The 12,848-nt window shown below is 38.0% G+C and overlaps 2 protein-coding genes and 1 long non-coding RNA gene across 11 annotated transcripts; 1 reads left to right on the forward strand and 2 right to left on the reverse strand.

Annotated features, from left to right (window-relative positions):
* Nucleotides 1-17: 17 nt before the first annotated feature.
* LOC108983054 lies at nt 18-3,191 on the forward strand. 8 transcript variants are annotated; one of them, XR_004801897.1, is made up of 5 exons: nt 18-183; nt 892-1,479; nt 1,877-1,944; nt 2,346-2,485; nt 2,736-3,191. XR_004801897.1 is itself a non-coding variant. In XM_035691713.1 (3 exons), the coding sequence occupies exons 2-3, from the start codon at nt 1,065-1,067 to the stop codon at nt 2,432-2,434; spliced, it is 504 nt and encodes a 167-aa protein (XP_035547606.1). In that variant the 5' UTR covers nt 18-183; nt 892-1,064; the 3' UTR covers nt 2,435-3,191. The 8 variants fall into 8 exon arrangements, 1 of the variants encoding a protein (XP_035547606.1); XR_004801898.1 differs by having other exon boundaries at nt 1,877-1,934; XR_004801896.1 differs by having other exon boundaries at nt 1,877-2,485.
* A 380-nt stretch (nt 3,192-3,571) lies between these two features.
* LOC108983057 lies at nt 3,572-7,526 on the reverse strand. 2 transcript variants are annotated; one of them, XR_001994812.2, is made up of 3 exons: nt 7,270-7,526; nt 5,930-6,078; nt 3,572-4,092 (listed from the first exon to the last, which is right to left on the reverse strand). It is a non-coding gene; the product is annotated as an uncharacterized LOC108983057 (long non-coding RNA). The 2 variants fall into 2 exon arrangements; XR_001994811.2 differs by lacking the exon at nt 7,270-7,526 and adding an exon at nt 6,645-6,877.
* Nucleotides 7,527-8,055: 529 nt separating this feature from the next.
* On the reverse strand, nt 8,056-12,208 carry LOC108983060 (D-3-phosphoglycerate dehydrogenase 2, chloroplastic-like). Its single transcript, XM_018954583.2, has 5 exons — nt 11,462-12,208; nt 9,930-10,306; nt 9,498-9,608; nt 9,303-9,398; nt 8,056-9,145 (listed from the first exon to the last, which is right to left on the reverse strand). Exons 1-5 carry the CDS (start codon nt 12,102-12,104, stop codon nt 8,474-8,476), a joined length of 1,899 nt encoding a protein of 632 aa, XP_018810128.1. The 5' UTR covers nt 12,105-12,208; the 3' UTR covers nt 8,056-8,473.
* Between the last annotated feature and the right edge of the window lie 640 nt (nt 12,209-12,848).

The following is a 12,848-nucleotide window of genomic DNA, read 5'->3' on the forward strand; positions in this document are numbered from 1 at the left end:
GTAGAAATGGAGGGAAAGAAAAAACCCAAAATTGAACCGTCCAATTCGTTTTCTCTGAACCAAGAGTCTGTGCTCGCCGCGGTGGACCAAGCCGGTCTCGCCCCCGTCGCCTTCTTCACGGCTCCGTCGCCTTCTTTACAGCTCCGAAAGCACACTGGTCACTGAGCAAGGAAGTGAGCAAAGGTTTATTTCTCCAACCGTTTGGGTTTTCTTTTTTGCACTGCATTGTTTGTTTTTACTTCTCCAGGGTGTGCGTTTTCGAATGTTGTTAATGTTTGTTGAAGCTTCACACACTCCTTTCCTTTTGTATCTATTTTATTAGTTTAATGCAATCTCTGTAAGCCAAAAAATATTTACAGTTGCGCTTGCATTTTACCTGTTTGATAAGATGCATGAAAGAAATACTAGCAAGTAGCAACCAACACTGGGCAGAACATTTAAGGAAGTTTAGTTAATGAAGTTTGGTTTAGATTTGCAGCAAGGTTCTTTGGTTTAGAGAGGGCAAAACTCGTGGGGCAATAAAAATACAAAGGAAGCTACAGATTATTCTCGCCATTTTCCTACTGTCTTGTGAAGGAGATTTATGGTACCCTTATTCCTCTAGTCTCGCATGTTTTCAGTGCAAAAAAAAGATTAATCATCTTTATTTTGGCTAAATCTCCTTCACAAGTCACAGTTCTTGATTAGTTGAAAAATCAACGACAATAATCACAAAAACTCAAATCAACTTTGCAGCACTCAACTAAGATAACCCTTTCATTGAACTGAGAGACCAAAATTGAAGAGAATCATATCATAACCAAAGAAAAAATCTCAAAAGTCTTGACAGTGCAAAATTTGAAACAATGCAACGTTATAAACTCATCTTTTTTTTTTGTTTTTTTTTATAAGTAAATAAACTCATAGATGTCGTGCCCTCTCTAAACCCACACAAGACCCACCTGCGCCCAATCGTAGGTTATTCCGAGGAAAGTGATTCAATTGTTGATTTGGAAAGTGGTGAGACCACAAGCGAAGAAGATGGAATTGAAGACTTGGATGTGGGTGGTAAGCATGCAAAGAAAATGTTGAGTAGGCTGAGGAGTGGATGTATTAGTTTTGATGGATCAGTGGGGGATATTGATGGATTAGATTCAACAAAGATTGTATTACAGCCTGATGAGAATTTGGAGATATTGGAAGGTGAGGTGGAAGGAAAGGCAGCGGGTATGGTGAAGATGAAAATGGCAAGTGAGAAAAGGAAAAAGGCGAGCTCTAAGAAGCCTCCCAAGCCACCCCGTCCTCCTACTGGTCCGTTATTGGATGCAGCAGATATGAAGTTGGTCAGAGAAATTTCTGAGCTTGCAAGATTGAGGCGTGCAAGGATTGAACGAAGGAAGGAAGTGAAAAAAATGAGAGCAGATAAAGCATCATCTTCAAACGATAACCTTGTTGCATTGGTCATCACCATGCTCTTCTTCTTTGTGATAATCTTCCAAGGTAATTTTGTCCTAATCATGTTTACTACTATTGAGATTGCATTATGTTGTCACTGATTGATAATTTATTTTTTCTTTTTGGTTGTTTGTTATTCATCTCATCACCTTAAAGGTCTTCACCGAAGATAAAGGCTTTTGAAAAAAAAAAATTAAAAATTTATTCTTATTCTCAAGAGTGATGACACTGAAAAGATAATAGTCCTCTCAAAATTATATAACGGGTATAAACAAATAAATTTTGGTAGTGCAGAGTAGCTGAGGAATATGAGAATATGGTATATACTGGTGCCAATTTAATCCTTGTGTGTGTGCGCGTGCACGTTTCATATATTTTTGTTTGTACATTTCCCAGCTTATAGTTGTCCTTCATTCAATAATTATCTTTTTTCTACTTTCAGGTATATTGGGCTTTCGAATGTGATGCCTCAAGATGTGGTCGTCTTCAGATTTCACCAAGTAGATTCCTGTACATCTGCTTGTTGTCCTTTTTCTCCCCTTATCATTGTTTCGGTTTGGCTTTGCAATTTATGTTATAATTATATTCCATGTTTGATAATATATCAGATTACTTACTTGATCTGATGTGATAAATAGCAATGCTACTTTGTTTCCAGTTTTCTTATTTTGCTAAGACGTGTGCAAATATTTGTAATTATTTGTTAGTTAGCTGCAAAAGTACCATGCTTATTATACAGGCAAGTGATTGTAGACAATATAATGGGATTACCAAACAAGGAGAAATATAAGAACAATGCTCTCTCTGTCCCTCTCTCTCTCTCTCTCTGACTGTTTATCTATCTGTCTCTCTCTTTGAATTATCAAATTCTATATGCAAGTTTATTTTGTAATTTGAGTTATAAAATGCAGGAGTTTGCTTTAGAAGTGTTCAAGTATTAGTCTCCACATATCCAAAGTCCGCAATGATAGTAGTTGGTGGTGAGATTCAAGTTGAATAGTCTAACACCCTTCTGCTAGGGGACCAATGGACCTGATTCTTGGATCCCCAAGTATGTTACTCTCTCTCCATTTCAACTTTTAACGTAGAAAAACATCTCTGCAATTACTAACTCCATTTTGGGGCTTCGTGTTGACATCATAGTAGTGTTTATTGTTGAAGAATGAGAACTTTGCATATCTGCAGAAAATCTAAACTGTGTTGTCTTTAGGTCTTGCTTAATCTTTTGTTCCATGAGGTATACTTTTGGTAGATGCCGGAGTCTCTTACAGGTGTGGATAATTAATAGATCTTTTGGGCAGGATCTGATGAAAATCTGGATCCTGAATTGTCCATGTGTGGCAAAGTTATCAATCTTTGGTTTCACGGAATATAGCCAGTTTGGTCACAGTTAATGTTATCATTCCCATGGGGCACAAAGCACATAGAGCTGGATTCAAATGGACTCTGGTGCAGGCTCGCGGCTTCATCTAATGGTGAATATGGCTGTTCAAAGTTCTATTGTCCTGTGGCCAGACATGGAGGAAAGAGGAACTTTTTCCCCCATTGTCCCCTCTGATAAGAGAATGTAATATCAGCAGAAACTATTATGATGACATTTCTTTTACATACAAAAAATATCATCAAAAACTATATTATGTATAGATGATATGAATTTTGTTGGGAACTTCAATTTATTTTTCTTCCATTGTCCACAATGATAAGAGAATGTAATAGCATCATTATATGATTTATGCATAAAGCATGTGGCATGTGGCTTTTCTATTGAACTCTCTCTCTCTCTCTCTCTCTCTCTCTCTCTCTCTCTCTCTCTCTCACTTTTTATACCACCTTGTAACTGCTAAGGATTTTGAAAAGATTGTGCCACTGATCTTAAATCGCAGTACTAAGAAGATGCACTCCGACCAGACAAGACAAGGAATCTAAAAAAGAAAAGGAGGAAAAATATAAGTTTGCAAAAGTGAGAAAGTAAACATGTCAATAAAAAGAGGGACAGAGTCCTGACTGACCCAATTAATCGAAGAACTTTTCCAATTGCCACCATCCATGCAACCGAAGTGCCTCCCCCACTTGAAAAGTTAAAGGAAAGAACATCGATTCAACATAATAAGGAAAAAAAAGATTACCTGTATTCTATAGCTTGCAGTTAATGGTTGATGCCAAAATTACCATTTTTCTAAACAATTTGCACCATTCATCCTCATTAAAATATCTAGTAACTGTTTATTGGACATATATGGGAAAGCCAAAAATAATTCAATAATTGTCTGCAATAAAATGAGCTTAGTACATGAAGGTGGAATCCATATCCATAACAAGGCCTCCTCCTCTTATGGTAGAATAACTTGTATGATTGATGCTGCAGTTACCAGGCTGTTTAACCCCAGTTCATGCAGAAATACTTCGAATTAAGCTCCTAAATTGTGTCCATAAAATTGCTCAAAAGGATCACGAACACTAAGATGCTAAAACTCTGGAGAAAATAAAACAGTTTCATGTGGAGATGTCCAGCTATCACGTTCTCTAGCAGACAACCATCTTGATCTTAATCCTCAGTAGGATCAGCTATTAAGAAACTAATTAAGATTTCACAGGCTGAACTCGAGGCCTCCAGAGTCCCAGCCTATACTTGTGGGCATATTTCAATATCAGCTTCCTCTGCAAGAAAAAAAACGGGTGTCAGAATTTATGCAAGTTTTTTTTTTTGGACGGGAGGAAGTGTTATTAGAATTTAAGAAAGCCAACCAGGAGTAATCATGTCTAATATCACAGAATCATGGCCCCAGTTTTAACAAGTAGTAAGCATAGAATGGCAGCCTCATTTACAAGTTATTAACAGCATAAAAGAGATGCGCGCAAGACCTGATTCGTACCATTTTCCCCCCTCCATACCTCATAAATGTAATTCATTCATGTTAAGGCCAATGTATTTTCTGTGTGTGTATCTATTTATATATATGTCTGTGTGCGTGTGTATAAAGATATAGATGAACCCAACTACATTCATCCACAAATTTGCAAAATGGCATCTGGCAATACAGCCACGGTCAAAGGTCTAACCACTCGTATTCACGTAATATTTTGTACTGCCAGCCATCCTCGAACTAGTTCACAATACCAATAGGTTTTGAATGAGACGCGGGTAAAACAGAATCTAGTGATTGCTACTAACTTAATTTTTTGATAAGTAATGCCTCATACTACTATAATAGGCCAAAATTTTTATCGGTAGCCAATAAGAGAACCAACCATTAGCACATAATATGATGAGACAATAGAGAACCATCAACACTAAAGTTATTACATCTTCAAAGTCATCATACTATAGCAATCCTATTATGTCTTGGAAGTCAAGCAAGGTCTAACATTTCCATCGATCAATGCCAATCAAATCCTCTGGGTTGAGGCATAGAAAAAATGTAACAACCTATCAAGATCAATATGACATGATAACTTGTTATATTTCATACCATGTGACAAATGTCAAGCTGAGATATCATTCGATAGCCATATTCATACCAAAACCAGATCACGGAGCTACCATGATTGTAAACTTGAATAAAAATAAACAGCTGCCATATAGGAACATATTGCCAGTGATAAAACAACATGCTACAGCATCACTATACCCATAACACATGCATGAAATCTAGACAAAAATATATTAATTCAGAAATACTAGTTGCTCAACTGCAAACCAAAATTGGTTGCATAAAAACTTAAAATAAAAAAAATAAAAATAAATAGAAAGGGAGAGAGAGAGAGACTCATGCTGACAACAGAGAATCTCTGTGATAGTCACAAGTACCTTAAAGATGAAACTCAAAAAAACAAATTCAAATATTAATCAACATAACGTGCATCTCTCTTTACACGTCAACAAAATAATAAAATTTATCTTAGTACAAAGTCCCACAAGTAAGAAAAGAGTTTTGCAACTGTAAAACAGGCTTCCATCTATCTTTTGCCAACCTAATATTATGCAAAAAAAAAATATTATGCAAACATCAAGAAATAGCTCATTCTGAGTTTTCACTGATTAGACAAGCTAATCATAGCTATGCTGTTGCCAAAAAAATATGGGGAACCTCTTAGACAAGAATTGTGCATCAGACTGAACAATCTGTGACCTAATTAAAAGTTACCTTGCGTTATATCAGCATACTGGGACCATAAAAAAGGAAATAGTTATAGTGTGGCTGCAAGTCCCAGCATGATAAGTGTGTATGGCAGGAAAAACATAACTTGATGATTTACGAGCAACCTGTTCTTTTATGTCAAACCTTATTTGCTAACTTAGAGGAAACATTACAAACGGGGTAACCAGAACTTCTGAATAAGAACTCAAAAGTGCTAATCGCAAATCATTAGAAATACATTCCTATGTACAAATATATCTCTAACCACAATTATGATGAAACCCACGTGCCATATCAGACATGAATGCATGCATGCACATTGTTCCAATGAGACGAGAATAATCTGCAGTGAATACCTGTTGGCATGGTATGCCAAGTTTCTTGAGCTTAAGAGTTCGAGAGACAAGCAGCTTCTGAAAGTCACCAATCTCAGACTCAAGCTTAGCCACATGGGATTTGACCCCTTTGCCTATTCCATTCAAAAACTCTGGTATGCCAACCTTTTCTGCAACAATACCAAGCAGAGCCCCAAACTCAATCATTGCTTCTAATTTCCTAATGCCCTAAATATTCTTTTTGGATGCAAAAATAGCATAAGAAAAATATATAAATTTCTTGATGAAAATACTGATAATTGGGGGCTTGAGAAAAACAAGTTACAAGACTCCTCGAACTAAGCCTAATACGACTATTTGGCTTAGTTAAGGCAGGTTTTCAATTTTCAGAAACCCAGACAGCTCAATAAGAATACTATGTTCAGTTTATTTCTTATTTTCTCATTATCTTTGTATCTCAGGAATCAAACAATATCCGGGACCCCAGAAAAAAAAGAAAAAAAAAAAAAAACAACAACAACAACAACCTTTATTCTCACCCCATTTATTTTCGTTGATGCATATTTTTTACTAGTAAAAAGAAAATTAAACGGCGTCAATTCTTTGGAATTCTTTCCTCAGCTTTTTTCAGAAACCAAAGCCCAATCGCTTTTTTCAGAAACCCACCTGCGCAACGTTATAAACTCAAAATTCTGTGGGTCTTGGGTACGAGGAGAAGAGGAGTAGAAGTGCCTACCTGCTCTGTAGGGCTTCGGATTGTCGATATGGTGGAGAAGACGAACCGGCTTCGGTGCTCTGGTGGAGAAGATGAAGTGGGTTCGTGGAACCGGTGGATGGGAATGGGGAGAAGAGGGCGCCGGCTTTACTGGTTTCGACGCTGACTGAACCAATGCGGAGGAAGACGATGCGATGGGATTGGGGAGGATGGGAATGGGGAGGAGGGAAGAAATCGAGCGGGAGGATGCGGGAGAAATGAATGTGAAAATTCTAATTAGAAACAAAAACCACAAGTTGCAAACGACACCGTCCCCGCCACGTAGGACAGGGTTACGCAACTGGTTCCCCAAACGGTTGTAAGCAGCGTTTTTCTTTTTATTTTTCTTTCATCCGTTTTCAACCTCCCAAACTCATCTCCCTCCATTCGTTTTAAATAAAATTAAGAGTAAAAATAGAAAGTCGGAAGTTTCAATTCCATTTTATCAGAATTTTCTTGGAGATTTTGCCTAAGAACCACACCAAATACAGATGGGTTTCAAGAAATCCCGAAATAAATTGAAAAATAACAAGATTCAAATCCAAAATAAATACATTCAAGTCTTTTGAAAGATAAAAAGAGTAAGAAAAGTTATTGCAATACGAACCTGTAAATGACAATGATCTGGAGGCTGAGTTTAAAAATGGGTCTGGTGGGAAAAAAAAAAGGGGAAGACAGAGACCAAGATCTCGAGATTGGTAAAGAAGAAGAAGTAGCAGCTGTGATGTGAAACTCTGGATGTTGACTTCTGAGCTTGAAAGTAGCAAATGTGCTCGTAAGAAGGAAAGAAAAAGCTTTTCACAATGAGAGAGAGAGAGAGAGAGAGAGAGAGAGAGAGTGAGGGGCAAGATATGCAGTAAGCAAACAGCACCAGAGATCCAAAGCCATCAGACTGAGTAGAGATTGCAAGAATAAAAGAAAGTAAAAGAAGAAGTAGTAGCTGTACTTAAAAGTAGAAAGTACAATTTTATTTATCTTGGAATCGAAGGAGCGGATGAAAAGAGGGCAAGATGCATGAATCAACTTTATTCAATTTTTTTTTTTTAATCTCTCCACGTGGGCCGATTCTCCGGGAGTTTCCCACCCCAGTTGTATATAGCAAAACTATTTATTTAGGAAATGCTTTTCCCACATAAGGTTAATTGACGGTGGACACCGATTAATTTTTTTTTTTTTACTTAATTGTTAAGTAAGGATTTGAAAATTAATTTCTGATTTTTATTTTTTATTTTTAAATATTTAATGAATTTAAAAAAATGTTTAAAAACCAAAAAAAAAAAAAATCATTTATCTATTTGGTGGTTATTTTGGTGGCCTCCATCCGTAGGAGTAGCACCGTCAGCACTGTAAAATATGGTTAAAGAAGAGAAGAAAAAAAAAAAGAATAGAAAAGTGGGAAACATTACTTTCACTACAAGGAAGCTCATTGATGATTGAACAGCTGAATCAGCCAGAATTACACATCAGTAAACCACTACTACCACCACCCGCAAGTACATGGAGTAAAAAACAGCAACAAAAATCACTCGAGAAGACGAAGAAAATATCACCACCAGACTAGGAAAACAAATAAAACTACCAACGCCCATGCCCTCTAGTATATATAATGTCTTGCATGGTGACAGGATTTTATACAATCTAGGACTAAGCAGACTGCTGTATTTTGTGAAGCGGCCAGCTTTTATTAATTCTCATCTCAGCCACCGTAAAGCCAATGTGGGCATTCTTAAAGAATACATGAAGTACTTGGCATTCTAACACGAGCGAGCATTTCATCTCTAGCTAGGTAAAGGATCGTCGATGATTTTCATCTACAGTTCGAGGAACACGAACTCTTCGATTGCAGGCACCCCTCCTATTTTTTGAAGGGTCTCCTTATTTGGTTCTTCATCCACACCAATAGCCATAATTGCCTTTTTCCTGCGGTGAGTCCTTCCCACGCTCATAAAGCTCACATTCACATTGTGCTCACCTAGTATGTTTCCAACGCGGCCAATCATGCCGGGTTGATCCACCTGCCTGCATAAAATCAGGTTTCCCTCCAGGCTCACATCCACAGCAAAGGATCCCACACATGTTAGGTGGGGTTTTCCATATTTCACTTTCCCCTCAATGCTTATATCTCCACTATCTGAAACAGCACTTGCAAATTTAGAATCCACATTGGATATTTGCACCTGAATCGAGTCGACAGGGAACTCTGGAGATGAGTCAATGCCTATCCTTTCCTCACTTATGCGAAGACCTTTTTGTTTGGCAGTAAAATCCGCATTGACCAGGTTAACAAATGAGGATGATATCGGCTCGATTATGCCTTTTGTGATCATAGCCCGGAGGAGTCTTGTGTCCAGGTCATCCGGGTCACGGGCAGATCTATAGACCACCCTTATATTTTTTATGCCGCTCCCTCCAGCCACCAACTGTACAGCTAGCCTTCCCAGCTTCTCAGCTAGCACAACATAAGGTGACAACTCTGACAGAACCTGAGCACACAAGCAATGTGTAAGCTACCTTCCCTTACAGAATTACTACGCGCACACATATATATAGCATAATAGCAAGAGAGTTCTTCTTGTCCCGAACCCCCAACTGGCACTCAAAAACTATTGATTATCTGGCTATGTATGCACAACTTTTTACCTCAGCGGGGACCATGGGAGCATTGACAGCAGTTGCAGAAAGCTCCCCTTTCAACGCTCCTACTACAGCCTCTGCTATTTCAATAGCCACGCCTTCCTAAATGGATGGTACGGAGGGTTTATTGGGTTAGAAAATATTATGTAAGAAAGCAGAGAGTATATGGATCATGAAAGGTGCTAGGAGACAAAAACATGCCTGTGCTTCTTTTGTGCTAGCTCCAAGGTGAGGTGTGACAGTGACATTCTCATGCTGCACTAACTTGCTTTCTTTGGGTGGAGGCTCCTCTGTGAAAACATCAAGTGCAGCCTGTTCCACGTAATTATAGAACTCATTAAATTAGTAAAGGTGACCATTTTCGGGATATCCATCCGTACAACTATCATCAAGAACAAAACTGAGGCAAGAAGATCATCCAATCAAATGATCAGCCCCAATCAAGCGTTTGAAAATTGAAATTCATCAGGGAAAATTTAGAACTGAGAAAATGTAGCAGTGGATGGATACAAGAAGCCTTGAGACAAGATGATACTACTTAGATTAAGCTTATGTCACAGTCACTGATCATTATGCTTCTATGAATTTAGCATGACCATTTAGGTGTCTTCCACATGAATTGAAGAAGCATACCTGAGCAACAACGCCACCATCGAGGGCCCTAACTAATGCATCTTCATCAATAACTCCGCCCCTAGCAACATTGATGATTCGCACTCCTTTCTTCACCTTTGCAAATGTTTCATCATTGAATACCTTTGAAGTGGTAGGAGTGAGTGGCATGTGGAGAGAGATGAAATCCGCTGTGGAGATGGCCTGATCAAAAGATACCAACTCCACACCTAAAGCACGGGCTCTATCGGCTGGGGCATATGGATCATGCGCAATAACATGCATTCCCAAGCCTTTGGCACGCCTCGCAACTTCAGAACCAACTTTCCCAAAACCCATAACTGCTAAAGTCTTTCCAACCACAGAGACACCAACATACTTGCTACGTTCCCATTTTCCTGAAAAATCAACTTGAAGTTTAGCCTTCTCCAACTAATTTATCTTGTGGCAATAACAATGCAACATCCAAAGAAGTTGGCAATGCATCCTAAGATTTTATCTTGCAATTTCATTCAATAACTGAGTTGTTTTCTCAATAACTATTTTCTGCATAATTCCTTCGATTAAGATTACGAAGCACCTTTTCCTATTCTGCTCTTTCTTATTCTCATTGTTTTTTTTTTTACCAGATGATCAAGCAAGACTCACAACTACTAGCAAGTAATAACTGCACGTTAACAGGTAGGTACTCTGATTTTTCAATAAATAATGGACAAGTTTCAGTCTATACAATGAAAAACGCTTATAGATCAGATCACCATTAATACTGACAACATCTATTAATCTTTTTTTTTTTTGTCAGCTTTAATATTATATTTATATTATATGCTGTTGCCGTGCTTAGGATGTGTTCAGGGGCAGAACCAAAAAAATGTAATTTAGGGAGGGCAAAACTATAAAAGTGTTTGATATGGCCATATGGGCATGGACTTGGGTTCACCCCTGCTGCTGAGTGCTGCATGTGACTGAAATTATTAATGTGGTGTACCAAACAAGGTATTCACATTTATACTTGGAAAGCAACACATCACCTAAAGTATCTAATACCAGCAACCCAACATTAAATATGGTTGAAAGCTACAAAAGCGGAAATCCGACCCCGCAGCCTGTTCAACTTGAACGTCGTGTCACCCAAACTCTGCAAACACAGGGACTAGTAACACATGAAAAATCCAGATCAATCATCTCATATCTGGACACGGACATGGAGGCTTTTGTTAATCCATTTTTCAGGTCAATTATTTCACATATACAACCAAAAAAACCCCATATCAACTTGAGTATAAACTTAGATTTCATTCTAACTCTAATGAACAGATCTAAGATAATTAATAAAGAAATGAGCAATTCATTGATTTAAGGCTCCGTTTCTTACTCGGAAAAGTACGAAGAAGAAAGAAATTACCGACACAGAGCTTGTCCTTCTTTAAGCAGTACATTGTTGAAAATTCTAAACTTTCATTTTCTTCTCTTTTTCCTCGTAATTTCTAGGATTTAAAAAACAAAAGAAAACACACGCGCGCACACACATCAGATCAGACATGAAGACGTACCAGCCTTGACAGATGCATCGGCCTGCGCTACATTCCTAGCCATAGCACTGAGCAAAGCAATCCCATGCTCGGCTGCGGCCACCGTATTGGCTGTCGGCGCATTAACCACAAGACAACCGAACTCCGTGGCGGCTTGCAGATCCACGTTGTCAATGCCCACACCGGCACGCCCCACCACCTTCAGCCGCCCTTTCGCTGCCTCGAACACCTGCCTGGTCACCTTGGTACCGCTCCTCACAATCAGCGCGTCGCATGACGAGATCTTGGAGCAAAGATCATCGGGCGAGAGGTCGTACAAGCATTCTACGTTGCCAAAACTACGTAAAACTTCAAGACCGGCTTCTCCGAGTTTCTCGGAGACCAAAATTGTTGGTCTTGGATTTGAGCTTCCAGAGTCGAGATCTTGTGGGTAGTTGAGGACCGAGGTTTCGGTTGATGTTACCGTCTTGAGGACGTTGCTGACAACAAAGGAACTGCAACGAGAATGAGACAGAGAACGCGACAGTTTTAAGGAGATGGGCGTGGAGGTGGTGTGATGGAGGAACGAGAGAAGAGAGGATGATTTGGTAGAAGATTTATAACAAGGAGAGGAGGTGAAGGGAGGAGAGACGACGAGTTTGGTAGAAGAAGAAGAAGAAGCCATGGGTGATTGGATTGCTTCAGGTTCCTTGTTTTTCTGGTTCTGATATCCGTGTCCAATGGAAGCTGGGATTCTTCAGCCTGAAATGCGTCCGGGGGTCTTAAATAGAAGCCACGATCTTTGACTGCCAAATTTGGGGAAGTAGTAACACGACAACGCGATGCACGCTCGATCCATTGTTAACTTTTTACTTTTATTTATAATTTAATTATGTGTAATTGTTTAGATATTATTTTATTTAATTAAATGGCAATAAAGGATATGAGTAATAAAATAATTTTATCCTAAAGCTTCGATTACCACACACCATCTACACGTTATAATTTAATTAAAAGAAATATAAATCAACATATATCGCGTGAATTATATATAATATAAATGCCCTATAATAACATTTCTAGTTAGTAATGAGATGAGATAAAATTTAAAAATTAAATAAATTATTATTATAATATTATTTTTTAATATTATTATCATTTTAAAAATTAAAAAAAGTAAATTATTTATTATATTTTATGTAATAATTTTAAAAAATTATAATGATGAAATGAGATGAAACATTTTTATTATCTAAACAGATCTTACTCAAAAAGGCTTTTTATATGGTTGTTTTAACTCCAATTTTGTCCTTCTCCACCTATATTAGAAACAATTAAATGTAAAATGTTCATATCCTCCTTCATTTATAAAAGAAACAAGTTGAGCTTTGTTAAAAAAATCTTACTAAAAATAAGTCAACATTTAAGC

This window comes from Juglans regia, chromosome 7 (genome assembly GCF_001411555.2).
Source record: "Juglans regia cultivar Chandler chromosome 7, Walnut 2.0, whole genome shotgun sequence".
Classification (NCBI taxonomy): domain Eukaryota; kingdom Viridiplantae; phylum Streptophyta; class Magnoliopsida; order Fagales; family Juglandaceae; genus Juglans; species Juglans regia.